This window comes from Misgurnus anguillicaudatus, chromosome 9 (genome assembly GCF_027580225.2).
Source record: "Misgurnus anguillicaudatus chromosome 9, ASM2758022v2, whole genome shotgun sequence".
Lineage (NCBI taxonomy): Eukaryota > Metazoa > Chordata > Actinopteri > Cypriniformes > Cobitidae > Misgurnus > Misgurnus anguillicaudatus.
The window spans coordinates 13,531,989-13,545,107 of NC_073345.2; the positions used below are offsets into that span (position 1 = coordinate 13,531,989).

General features: G+C 38.2%; 1 protein-coding gene across 2 annotated transcripts in view; it reads right to left on the bottom strand.

The window, feature by feature from the left end:
• The window catches only part of gabra3 (gamma-aminobutyric acid type A receptor subunit alpha3), a 253,492-nt gene that overhangs the window by 158,885 nt on the left and 81,488 nt on the right, over nt 1-13,119 (bottom strand). For both annotated transcript variants that reach the window (XM_055179776.2, XM_055179775.2), the window contains 2 exons: nt 4,106-4,227; nt 200-267 (listed from right to left, as the gene is read on the bottom strand). In XM_055179776.2, coding sequence (XP_055035751.2) covers nt 200-202 — 3 coding nt within the window. In that variant the 5' untranslated portion in view covers nt 203-267; nt 4,106-4,227. The remainder of the gene's footprint in view (nt 1-199; nt 268-4,105; nt 4,228-13,119) is intronic.

Here is a 13,119-nt window from a genome sequence, read left to right on the forward strand (position 1 = left end):
TTAAAAAAGCAATAAATCCAACTGGCAAACAAATATTGACACCAGCATAAATGAAGGTTTGAAAGAGTGAACTAAGAAATTGTTCAATAAAACATTTTTCAATGACATCCAATTCAATTCAAATTTATTTATATAAATTTATCATCTGTATATATGGCAAATATATTGAAAAATGCAATGACAATAGGAGCTCACGTACCATATCGGTGTCAGATACCGGTCCGAAGCTGGTCACGTAGATGTTTGTTCTCACTTCAGTCACGCTCTCTGATTGGACAAATATAAAAGAGAGCAAAGGTATAAGCATAAACAGACATTTACACATTACAATTGATTGATATATTCAACATAAATCTTTCAGAAAGTTCATTGGGACTCGTTCACTAAACACAAATTTGTGCGTAGGATGTGTGTACGGGCGTTTTCACGAACAAATCATGAGTCAACAAAAACTTTTGAATCAAAATTTCTTTTAACTCTTTCCCGCCATTGACGAGTTATCTCGTCAATTAAGAGAAAACGCTTGCCTGCCAATGACGAGAATTTCCGGCTTTTCGCAATACCGCTATTATCCACCAGGTTTTACAACCCGGAAGTAATGCCTCATGTGAAAGAGAAAGAACTCTGTGTATGTTTTAAAGATTGCTCTGCATCTGATCTCTATCAAAAGTCCTTCGCAAAAATGTAATTATCTCAGCTTTTTGCTAAAAGTTTTGGGTTTTTGAAGAAGCCTACCCATATTTGAGAGGTGATAAAAAGAGAACTAATAACAGTTAGATTAGTTTTTTTTCTTTTTTGAAAGCAGAGGGTCTGTTCTTTCATTTGATATATTGTATGTTAATATATTTAAAGAAAAACATTTTCTGGAAGGCATTAAACTTTTGTGAAAATCATGAAATATGCTGGCGCTAGCTGGCAACTTTTTTTAAAAAACGCTGGTGGGGAAAGAGTTAATGTAAATGTAAACTAATACCACATGTACACAATAATCAAGTATGTTATAATCAAATACTAGGCTATAATTATGATGTATAATAATGTTGATATATGGCTTCCGCCATATACCGACAGCAAAACCTCCTAAATAAAAAATGCAAAACAAAACAGAACAAACAGATAATAAATACGATCAATACTGTTCACTACAAATGTACGAATGAGTAGAACAAATTTATGTGCATACGCACGTGTTGTGAATTAGGTGGAAGTTTTCATAAGAAGTTCAAATGTGTGTATAAATACAAAAAACATACGCAATTATTAGTGAATGAGACCCATTGTCTTAAAATCTTTATCACTAAGATGTGAACTCTAAAGAATGCTGGACAAATGTTGGACAGAACACCCAAACATAATAACCCAGCAGTTGTGTTGAAACAACCCAGCACCTAATTTTTTATAGTCTTTTTAATATTTATCCAGCATGGGCAAATATTATGCTATTATGCTACGTACACACCAAACGTGGGGCATCGCATTACTCGCTCTAGATTACTCGCAGGATTTAACTTCGTGTCATGTGAATTTTGACACGAAGTTAAGAGATCAGACGCGAGGACCCGTCTGATCTCATCTTTGCATTGACTTTGTATGTAATCTACTCGCGCAAATCGTTGAACTAACTCATGGTGTGAACCCACAGTTAGAGTGTGGTAGTTTAAAAAGAGGCCAAAATAAAAAAGCAACAATACAGTTTTAGTTGTTTTTTGAAAAAAAATTCACTTATAGGGTAAACTGTGGTAAATACTAACACATTAGTATTTATTACACTGTTAAAAAGGGTCAAAAAAATTTCCACACTGTCACTGGACCAGTACCTTTCAAAAGGTCCTAATATGTACCATTTAGCTGCAGAAATGTATACATTTGGTACCAATATGTACCTTTGAGGTATTTATGTGAACTCTTAAGTAGCAAATGTGTACTTTTTGAAAGGGTATCACTCCAGTGACAGCACCATTTTTTGACGTTTTTTGTTTTGACAGTGTAACAGTGGCGGCAGGTGACTTATTTTTTTCAGGGGCGCTCGATGCGAAGTTCGACACAACACGTATGTAGCCCGTCATGTGTGTGGTTCATAATTTCAAAATATGTGTCCTGCGCGTCGAGTGATCCTACACTGTAAACAAATCCGTAGAAATTGCAGCTGGGTTGCCGGTAACTTTTACTGGCAACATTTTGTTCAAAGTTAAATGAACATTAAACATTTACAAGTCTTTGTCTTTACAGAGTAAAAACTAAAAAAACAGCATCAAGCAAAACATTCTGGGAAACAAAATCTGAAGCAAAAAACAGAAAAAGGTTGATGATTATTTCTGGTTCCCAGAATGCTTTGCATGAGGCTGTTATTGTATAGTTTTATTCTGTAAAGATAAAGACTTGTTAATATTTAAAATGTATTTAACTTTGAACAAACTCTTGCCAGTAAATAACATACATTTAAATCTACGGTAAATTACCGGCAACCCAGCTGCAATAACATTGCAATTTCTACAGATTTTTTTTACAGTGATAAGCTAATGTTTACAGTAGGGCAGACAACAGCCCCATTTTATCAAAATTAGTAACAAAATTAAGTTCGTGCTTCCTAAATTAAATTTAAAGTTGATATCTCTATGGTATGTCGTACAATTCTTTTAACTAAAAATAGTGTTGGGACTTAACAATGACACTCTGCAAGTAGATTCCTCTTAAACGGTAGCAGTTTCAGAAATAGGAAACCTGATTTTTAATATTTTATATTATTGTAAAGTTATTATAAAGTAATGTACATTTAACAAATTCAAAAACTACTCCAGGTTTCTACAGGTGATTTAGTGACAAGGTGCAATTGTTCTTACACAGTAAGAACTAGTGACCAACTCAATTTCATGTCGGGCGATTCATTTAAATGCTCTCCTATGCAAATACTCTCTTAAATGCATATGCAATGAGGTCAGTCACAAAAACAACTGTGTCCACACCTTTCCAACACTAATGTTTCACTGTGTGTCTTTAGTAAATCCTGACTGTTGTTTTTTTACACTACGGTGGCACAAGCTCTTAGTAAATCTGGCTCATAGTCTACTAAGTCTTCATGTCTCAGTGTTCTATTAGCTTTTCTTATGTAAAGTTGTGTACTGGAAAGACTAAAACGGAAAGACTTGATGGAGCTTGGTGTGGATGGCATCCAGAATTGCGGAGACAACAGGAAGAGAGTAGCCCGTCTGAGCAGTCAATGGAAGCCATCCAGCTTACCGTGGCAATGGTCCACGGCACTCAGTGCGCCAATGTGACTTCTCCCATTCATCAAAAATGTACATGTTGGTTTTTGACTGCCCACTGCTGGGCTCACAGTTGAGGCTCTGTACTTTTAGAGGTCACTAGAGATTCGCTCTGTCGGACATCTGCGGTGAAAAATAAACATACACAGGGGGAGATGCTCTAATGGATTTGTGTTGGCCGTTTCTGAAAATGTCATAAGGAGACAGAACGTGACACATTTGTGTCTGGAAATCAACATTTCAACTCTGATGCTCTGACTGAATGTGAATTTGTTTTCATGATGAATTTTTCCTGACGCTTTTTCACCAAAAGAGGACATCAACTTAAAAGTGTTGCATAGGCACCATATCTCTGATCCTTAGATAGCAGGCGAGTCAAAAAGATGCACTAATCCAAAATGATCAGGGGAACCGATGAGCTTCTTCATGATGATGAATTGTGCATTCAGTGTGCGTAACATCACAGTAGAGGGCAAGACCTCTTTATTTTCATCAGAGTTGTGTAAAACAGGAGTCTCATGTGGCTCCTTAAGCTTAAGATTTCTAAGTGATCTCAGGAGAGCACTGTTCTGTGACAGGGCTTCCTATTGATAAACATTACAGTGCAGAGAGAAGATGAGCAATTTCACTGTTTCAAAACACAATCTGTTATGGATCTGAGAGGTGCGAGACTTTGAGAGCGCCGCCAAAAAAAAAAAAAACACGTCAATATTGAGAGCGAGGCTGAGGACGACCGAGGAAGGTCGCACTCGTCCCGCGAGGCAATCGGCCAATTCATCACTGGCAAGGATATGGACACTGGGGACCATGTGGAAGAAAATGTTTACAATCGTTTAGCCTACCTCCGAGTCCGGGACGCAATCTGTTGTCGTAACCATCCAGTAAGCGATCCAAGATCCGAGTAAAGATGGTGATGTTGTCCTTGCTGTCATCAGGAATGGGCTCTCTATGCCCAGTAACAGCCCTGTGGGGAAACAAAACGTCAGGTTCAGAGAGATTGAAGTGTCACCAAGGAGGATAGCGAAAACATGCCTGCAAACTAAAGCGGAATAAGAAGGTTAAGGAAAAGTTGGGATTGGGGATCAGGGATGACTGAGAGAGGTCTTGGTCACCATCTTGGATCTTTCATAATTTGAACATTTACTCTTGCAAGCCCCTCGGGTGCCAAAGATGCCATATCATCATAAATCACTTTTACTAGTCATACAACCATGGAGTGACCATAACTCAAATTGTATCAAAGATCCGTATACCATAAACCCAATTTCTGAAAAAATCAGACACAAACCTCCAAGCACCCAATGGGTCCAGGGAATAATGTTTATAAGTCTCACAGCAAGTACCACCCACTTTAATAGAAAAGGTCCAATTAAATGCAGAAAAGCACTTTGGATAGGGAGTCTGGCCGACTACCAAAACACACTTGTAGCCAATCAGCAGTAAGGGGCGTGTCAACTAAACAACATTGTTGCCTGGGTTGTGTATGTGTAGAGCGGGTCTATCAAAAGAAGGTCCAGATTCTATTGGGGTAGGGGTGTGTTTGTTTACGTGATTTCAAATGTCAACATTGGCTTTCAGAGATCATGAATCTGTCTTTAAAGAGTAAATCGTTGGTCAGAGCCTGACTACACCCATATTTGAAAAATGCAAGTAAAGTGGGCAGACCCCAACGGAGATAGAGGGGACAAACTGAGCTCATAGCAAGGGTGTGGGGAGATTGTAACAAGGGCGTGGTAAGTTTGAACCTGTTTACATCATGCAGTACATCCAACAGAAAAATTCAACTGCAGTGCCACCGTTCAACCTGAAGAGGGCAGCACTCAGACCTTTTTACACCATATATTGTAGCATTGAAACACTTTATACCCAAAGTCAAAAAAGTTACTCAAAGCAATGAACAGCACTAATAAAGCCCCATTCTTAAAGATCATTAACTAAAAAAAGTTGTTTTAGGGTTTAGTTACTCTTTAAAGGATTAGTCAATTTTCTTAAAAGAAAAATCCAGATAATTTACTCACCACCATGTCATCCAAAATGTTGATGTCTTTCTTCGTTCAGTTGAGAAGAAATTATGTTTTTTGTGGAAAACATTGCAGGATTTTTCTAATTTTAATGGACTTTAATAGAGCCCAACATTTAATACTTAACTCAACACTTAACAGTTTTTTTCAACAGAGTTTCAAAGAACTATAAACAATCCCAAACGATGCATAAGGGTCTTATCTAGCGAAACGATTGTCATTTTTGACAAGAAAAATAAAAAATATGTACTTTTAAATCACAACTTTTCGTCTAGATCTGGTCTAGCGCGACCTAACGTAAATGCGTAGTGACGTAGGGAGGTCAAGTGTTACATATATAAAACACACATTTGCGGACCATTTTAAACAATTAACTGCCACAAAGACATTAATTAGTATCATTCCACATACAACAATGTAGGAACGGTCCTCTTTCAACACACTTGTAAACACTGGGGCGGAGTTTCGCGATCGTCCTCTGTGACCTCTTGACGTCATGACGTATTGCGTGGGGTCAGCTGGCGCATCACGACCGGATCTAGATGAGAAGTTGTGCTTTAAAAGTGTATATTTGTTATTTTTATTGTCAAAAATGACAATCGTTTTGCTAGATAAGACCCTTATGCCTCGTTTGGGATTGTTTATAGTCCTTTGAAACTCTGTTGAAAAAAACTGTTAAGTGTTGAGTTAAGTATTAAATGTTGGGCTCTATTTAAGTCCATTAAAATTAGAAAAATCCTGCAATCTTTTCCTCAAAAAACATAATTTCTTCTCGACTGAACAAAGAAAGACATCAACATTTTGGATGACATGGTGGTGAGTAAATTATCTGGATTTTTCTTTTTAAAAAATGGACTAATCCTTTAAGCAATTTTGCGTTTAAAAAAGACGTCTAATAACCGACCAAACACAGCCCAGACGTCAGTAAAAATGTAAAAGACATCTAACCACAGCCCAAAAATGAAGAAAATAAATAAATAAAAACCAAACACCTTGTAATCACTTTCGACTTTGATTGATGGAATACAACACACTCTTAAAACTGCTGGGTTAATTTAAAAAAATGGACGAGCCCAGTGGTTGGGTTAAATTAACCCAGAAAAATGTTATATTTGACCAAACAATGGGTTAAAAAAACAAGCATTTTAGGTTAAATCAACCCAGGTTAAATTACCCAGCATTTATAGAATGTAAAAAACAACATTCACTTTGTTCACTTTGGCTAGAAATGGGTTACTCATAGCCAGACTATATTATGTCTAAAGTTAACCTAAATGGTAAAATATTTGCAATTGCGTGATGGGGTTGCTCTAACTGACATGTACAGAGGCCACAGTTTGTTCAGTTTCATGTGCAGGTTTATTTGAAATATTTAATAAGACAATAATAATGAAAACAATTTGAAATAATTGCAAAGCAGTGTGAACTAATACAACAAATTAATTGATGAAAATTAGTAGACCTTGTGAACACAATTTCCATTCAAGAAAGGTCTTGAATTTGTTGCAGAAGTACAAACATTGTTCAAAGTCGGGCATTGTTTACTTGCCAATATATATTTAGAAAAAGTTTGTGATACTGCATGAACCCAGTACCATAGAATCATAACTTTGTGGGCTGTTGTATCCTAAAGTTGAAACCAGCCAATCAGATACTGATTTTCTGCTTATGCTTACCAGTTCTGTACATGCTTAAAAAGGTCAGTGGATGAACTGTGGGTGGTTCATGAACTTGTCTGCACACCAAGCAAACACAAAGTCAGTGGGAGAATGAGTGAAAGTGAGAAAAAGAAAGACAGTAAAACAAAATGGACAGAAAGAGAGAGTGGAGGAGTGACGGAACTAACAGAAGTCCAAGTGGATTAATGAAACCTGTCACAGTTGAATATGGCTTTGCAAAAATCCCTGCTCCGGGATTTGGTGCATAATATCCCACGGGTTGCAAATGGGGTCTTGAATACGCAGCCAAACTCTGGTTCTTTAATTACCTGAAATATTCAGAATAATGATGTCTTGCTGAGCCTGTGATTCCCTGATGAACAATAGAGTGCCACGATGGAGGGCATGACAGACAGAAAACTGACAAGATAATGAGTGCCGTACTCAATCAAATCAAGATGCGTTGGTAGCGACCTTGTACCAATTACATGCTGACCTTTGAAGCCTGAAAATAGCCCTCAAAACAAGAATATCTATTAAAAACGTACATGCAAACATGCACAATTCATGACTGTATTCCATATGCTTTCTGATGCTCTCTAGGCAGGAATAAAACATTACGAGATCCACAAATGAATCTTTAAAGAGTCTGAAATGGATAATTTGTCTCTTGCGCTTTTGAAAAACATTCACAAGAGGCCATTAAAGATATCATCACAATGAAACATGACCAAAATGTCTTTTAGTGTTTTTCTGAAAATAACAAAAAGCTACAAAAACAAGGATAGAGTGTGTTTAAAGAGTGTCTGTGCACCATATTTTGCCATTAAAGTACTTGACAGCACCAAAGCTACATCTTAAAAAAAACAATGCCGCTTTACGATGCCGTAGGACAGATGTGCTGGATCCAAAATCGTCTATTTAAATACTATATAGTAGGGATGCACCAAAATGAAAATTCTTAGCCAAAACCGAAAAATGGAAACCAAGGCCGAAAAACCGAAACTGAAACACCGAAATAAATGATTATGCCAATTATTAGTACAATTGCATTTATGGCTATCACTGTGTACTAACTTTACTAGGGGTCTGTGACGGATAAAAAAAACTCACAGTTCGGATCACATTACAGTTTTTGAGGCACAGATCAGATTATTTTTCGGATCAGCAAAAAGCAGGTAGGAAAAATCTAATAAACAATAAAGAAATTGCAAACATTTATAAAAGAGAACAAAGTTGTACATTAATAAGGTCTGAAATTAGCATTAGATACAGAAATCAAATTAAATGAATCATAACACAATAAATTAAATATATTATTATTTTTTAGAGCTATTTGTCTCTTTGTCATGGGTTGTTTGATCAACATTAATGACACAGTCTTAAGTAGGTTAATCTGACTGTAATCTATACATACACTTAAGACATAAACAAATGTTTTTATTAAATAAAGAATACTGTACTGAGAATTTTGTTTATATGTGCCCTGTCAATAACAGCGAGATTTTATGTTTGCTTATGCTATGTTTTTAAACGCGTTTCTCTTGTATGTGGACTACCGAGGGCACTTAAACGCCTGCACATACAGAGACCGAGGGTGAATCCCAAACAGCGCAACAGTCGCGCCACATAAAAACGTTACGTTGTTTTTCATTGCTTTATTTGCCAAATGTATGTTAATGGATTGCAGTATGAGACACATTAGCGCGACTCTCTCTAAAGTTTACACATCAAGACATGCTTAATCTTTGCAGACGCGTGCAAACAGCTCGACCGTGAGTGAAACCTGCTTGAGCACGAAGGGGAGGGGTGGGAGACGACTGATCACCGTGAGTGAAACCCAAGCGCTCGCGCACGGTTGACATTCATTTTCGGTTGACTTTTTCGGCGGGATTTTTTATTTCGGCCCGAAACCGATAATGCCATTTTCGGCCGAAATTTTCAGCGACCGAAATTTCAGTGCACCCCTACTATATAGTAGGTGAAAAGCAGTAGGCGAGGCGAGTAGTATGTCCGAATGCATAGTTTCTAAAAATAGAATGCGAAAAGTACACGGATGACCTACTACTTCTGGTTAGATTTTGAAGTGTGCATACGACAGACACTTCACTATCCCATGATGCCCCAGGAGAGGAGTTATCCAACAAAGAAGAGGCATGCACCTGTTTTTGCGCTGGTATGACATGATGTGATGACGACGTATGGCGGATGTAGTACGTCTGAATCTCATTCATACTACCAGATTCATACTATACAGTACCTACTGTTTTAACGGTCAGTAAGTAGGTACTGCATCTCATTCAGTAAGTACTGTACAGTATGCAGTTTCGGACGCAGCCATGGTCTCAACTCTGGCCTTCGAGATCCACTTTCCTGCAGAGTTTAGCTCCAGCCCTGATCAAACACACCTTTTTCAGGAATACCAGAAAATTGCAGGAAGGTGAGTTTGATTAAGTGGAAAAAGTGGATTCGAGGGCCACAGTTGAGAACCTCTGCCATAGAAGAACCACTTTTGACTGAATGGTTCTTAGAAGAAAATATTTGGTTCCTCAATGGCATACTTGTATGTGCGTACAAAATGGTGGACTCGATCTGACATGAATTCTTTTGTCTATGGGTTCACACAAATACTCGCCCTGCATCCCATCTCACCCGAGTGTGGTGACGGATTAGCACAAAGTGGCACACTGATTGACTGCTAAAGGGCATTTTGTATCTCACTGCTCAAGTGGTGAACTATGCGTGTCAGCTGGCCAGTTAGGGGATCAACCTGGACGTCAGTTATGTGATATTTTAAGCCTGACGGTCTTCCTAGTGTGTCGTCATTTATGGGGTCTCGATAATGTATTCGTACCAGGAAACCATTGTGATTGATTCCACACTTCGCATTTTTATGACACTCGAGAGCGCTACTTGCATATGAAAACCATGTTTGCGTCGTCTGCCTTATGCATAACTGAATGTCACTCACTGCCACATCTTTGCATATCAGCACCTTGATATTAATAGGCGTTGGACGATGCGGTCCATTCCTTTTGACAGGAACATGGCTGCTGTATTTTACAGCTCACAATATAGACAGCTTCCATTGTTTACTCCTCTATGACCGATCTTGACATTGCCTGTGTGTCGAGAAGATAACGTATACGGGCAAACCAAACAGGTTAAACAATGGCTGCTAACATTAAATTGATTGACTGGGGCAATGGGTTGCATGTCATTCCACTGTGCACTGTTTCTCCACATTGTATTTTCAGTATTGACTAGAAGCTAATGAACGTCCGGGACTTGCCACAGAACCTCATTTTGTGAGGAAGGCTGTTCAGTGATATCAAACCAGTGGTTTATTAGCAGGATTCATGAAGCTACGCTTCAAGTCTTCCATCTCGAGATTTTTTGTGGATGTGAAGCTGGTAAAGGTAATTTGCTGCACATTAAAGACAGAAGAAGAGGTTGAAAAGGGAGGGTATAAGTGAAGTATGCAGTGATTGTCAGGGTTAAAGAGACAAGTGAAGAAAGACGATGTGAGCTACCAGATTTTGTTGCTACCCACGCAACTCCTCAGTACAGTTCTCAAGGTAAACCATTACGAGGTTTATCAAAGGTTCATTCGAATGCGTTACAGTTGAACTTTGTCTGACAATAGACAAATCCCATTCCTATTGTCAACTACACAGTTTATCACTGGAGCCGTGGCCTAGTTGTTATTCAAGGTGCTCAGACAGATGATGCAAGATCAAATCTGTAGGAACTATTCCAATCTCATCATTTCCTGTGCTCTCTTTACTCCAAATGTTGCCGAAACATCCGAGAATGATATAAATCTTGATACAATTGCCTAAGGTGTTCAGATATTAAACACGTTGCTATGTGCTTGCAACATGATTGATAGCATGTACTAAAGGCTTAATGGGTGTTTGATCGTGTGTTCCGGATGGCTGGTTTCAATTCTTCTCCAAGACTAAAATTGTCTGATTGCTAAGAACAGTCACAGCACACAGATGGTATGAGGTATCATTCATTTCCGTAGCAATCCAGGTTAGTAGGGTAGGGGGTTTGCTCAGTGAACCAACAGTAACAACGATGCTTGCTTTAGGGAATGTTGTTAATAAAGCAAATGCTTCATAATTTCACATTGGATAGCAAATATGACAGGAAACATGTAAAGGCTGTGTGCAGCCAGACGTAAGACATATGTGTCCCCATCTGGTCTTGTGAGGTGTGCGAGCAGTTTGGACACGCACACACTCTCTCTCTCCAATGTGGCGCTGGACGATCACAGGCCTTGGCGGCAGCTGTTTCATCCCTCTTCATTACCACCACATCATCCCTGCAAATAAAAAAATGACTTTTTCCCGTAACATCCCTCCTTCACCCCTTAACCCATACCTCTGCTATCATGTTCTTTATAGTTATCCTTGAAGCTTCTCTCTTTCTCTCCCCAATATCTCTACAACTCTCCCCCTTTTTTTAATCTTCTCTCCCATCCCTCTTTCTTCATTTTCGTGGCACAGAAACATATTCAGAAGGGCTGGATAGTAACAAATGTGATTCATTTCTCTGAGACGCCCCATTGTGTGTGTGTGTGTGTACCTGGTAATTATCACGTTATGGGGACCAATTGCCCCCACAAAGATAGGAATACCAGTGTTTTTGTGACCTTGTGGGGACATTTTGATGTCCCCATGAGGAAACAAGCTTATAAATAAAACAAAATGATGTATCTTTAAAATGTGAAGTAGCAGAAGGGTTTCTGTGATGGTTGGGGTTAGGGAATGGGGTAGGTTAGGGGAATAGAATATACAGTTTGTATGGTATAAAATGCATTACGTCTACGGAATGTCCCCACAAAACATGGAAAGCAGAATGTGTGTGTGTGTGTATAAATAGATGTTATATTTTAATGGAGTGGTGTTGAAATGAACTCCTGAATATTGTGTAACATGTTTATATTACGCTTTATATTATAGGATTAAGAAGGTTGCGATGGGTGCTTTATAATACATGAAATTACTCTGTTGATACCCTTGCTTTCGGAAGCAAGACGGATATTATGGGAATTCTTTCATTACAATATTTCATTACAACAGCCATCTGAAGCATTATTAACTTAATGAACTTCCCTTTATATCATTATAAACCTGTATGGTGGTCTTGTTTCAGAACCAATGGCATTTGGTGTTACTGACTTCAGAAGGCATTTACAGTATAAGACATTTTTATGCTTTGTTTTTAATAGGCATTTTCAGAATATAAGTCATATGGGTTGTGGCTGGAAACAGGCAATTTTTTAATGGGTATTCACTGACTCGGTGACCTTCATTGTTTTTTCCACATCCTTATACCCACGACATTGCTTTTGGTAAGAAGCCAAACCAAAAAACCTCAAACTAAAAAATAAAAGGCCACACTTTTAGCACCTCTCTCACCTTTTGAGCAATACAAATTTTCTCTGGGTGAAAGTTTTACTAGATATAGCTATTGAAATGCATTGGCAATAAAAATAATATGGAAGTCCTTTTCAACAACAAATCAAAATTCCTGCAGCTAAAAATTAACATTCTGGACAGGGAAGTGTTTCTATATTGTCTTCACGGTCTGTGCTGTTTTGAAAGCTGCTGCACAGTGCCGCTGCTCATTTGCATAATGTCGGGTTGCAGGACACGCCCAAATAACATTGCCATTGTTTACTCACACTGTCTCCAATCAGCAACACTTAATGGAAACGTCTGTCAGCGTGAACGCCCCTTGAAGTTGTACAATGTCACAGGCCCCTCTGTTTCATTAAAGTGTATTAAATGGTTCATGTTGAACTGTGCTGATGTTATATTTCTCGTTTGCAAGTTTGCATGAACTTTTCTTCATTTTGTCAGCACAAAAGGCTTAATGAAACAATCACAAGCATCTTTGGCAGCCTAATGTAGTCAAGACCCTATTCAGTCTCCTCTATATTTAGACAAGTCTGGGAGTGCAAATCTCTGAAGTAGTTTAAAATGAAGCTGAACTGACACTTAACATTGTGTAACTTTTCCTTAAGGTTATTTTTTCATCGTTTTTATTAAAAACTCTTCTTGTGTCCGAGTTGTCGGCTAAATTGGGATGATCTGCATAGGGAAATAATTAATTATAACCACACTCTAAAAATGTCTGGGTTATTTTTGACCCATAATGGGTGAA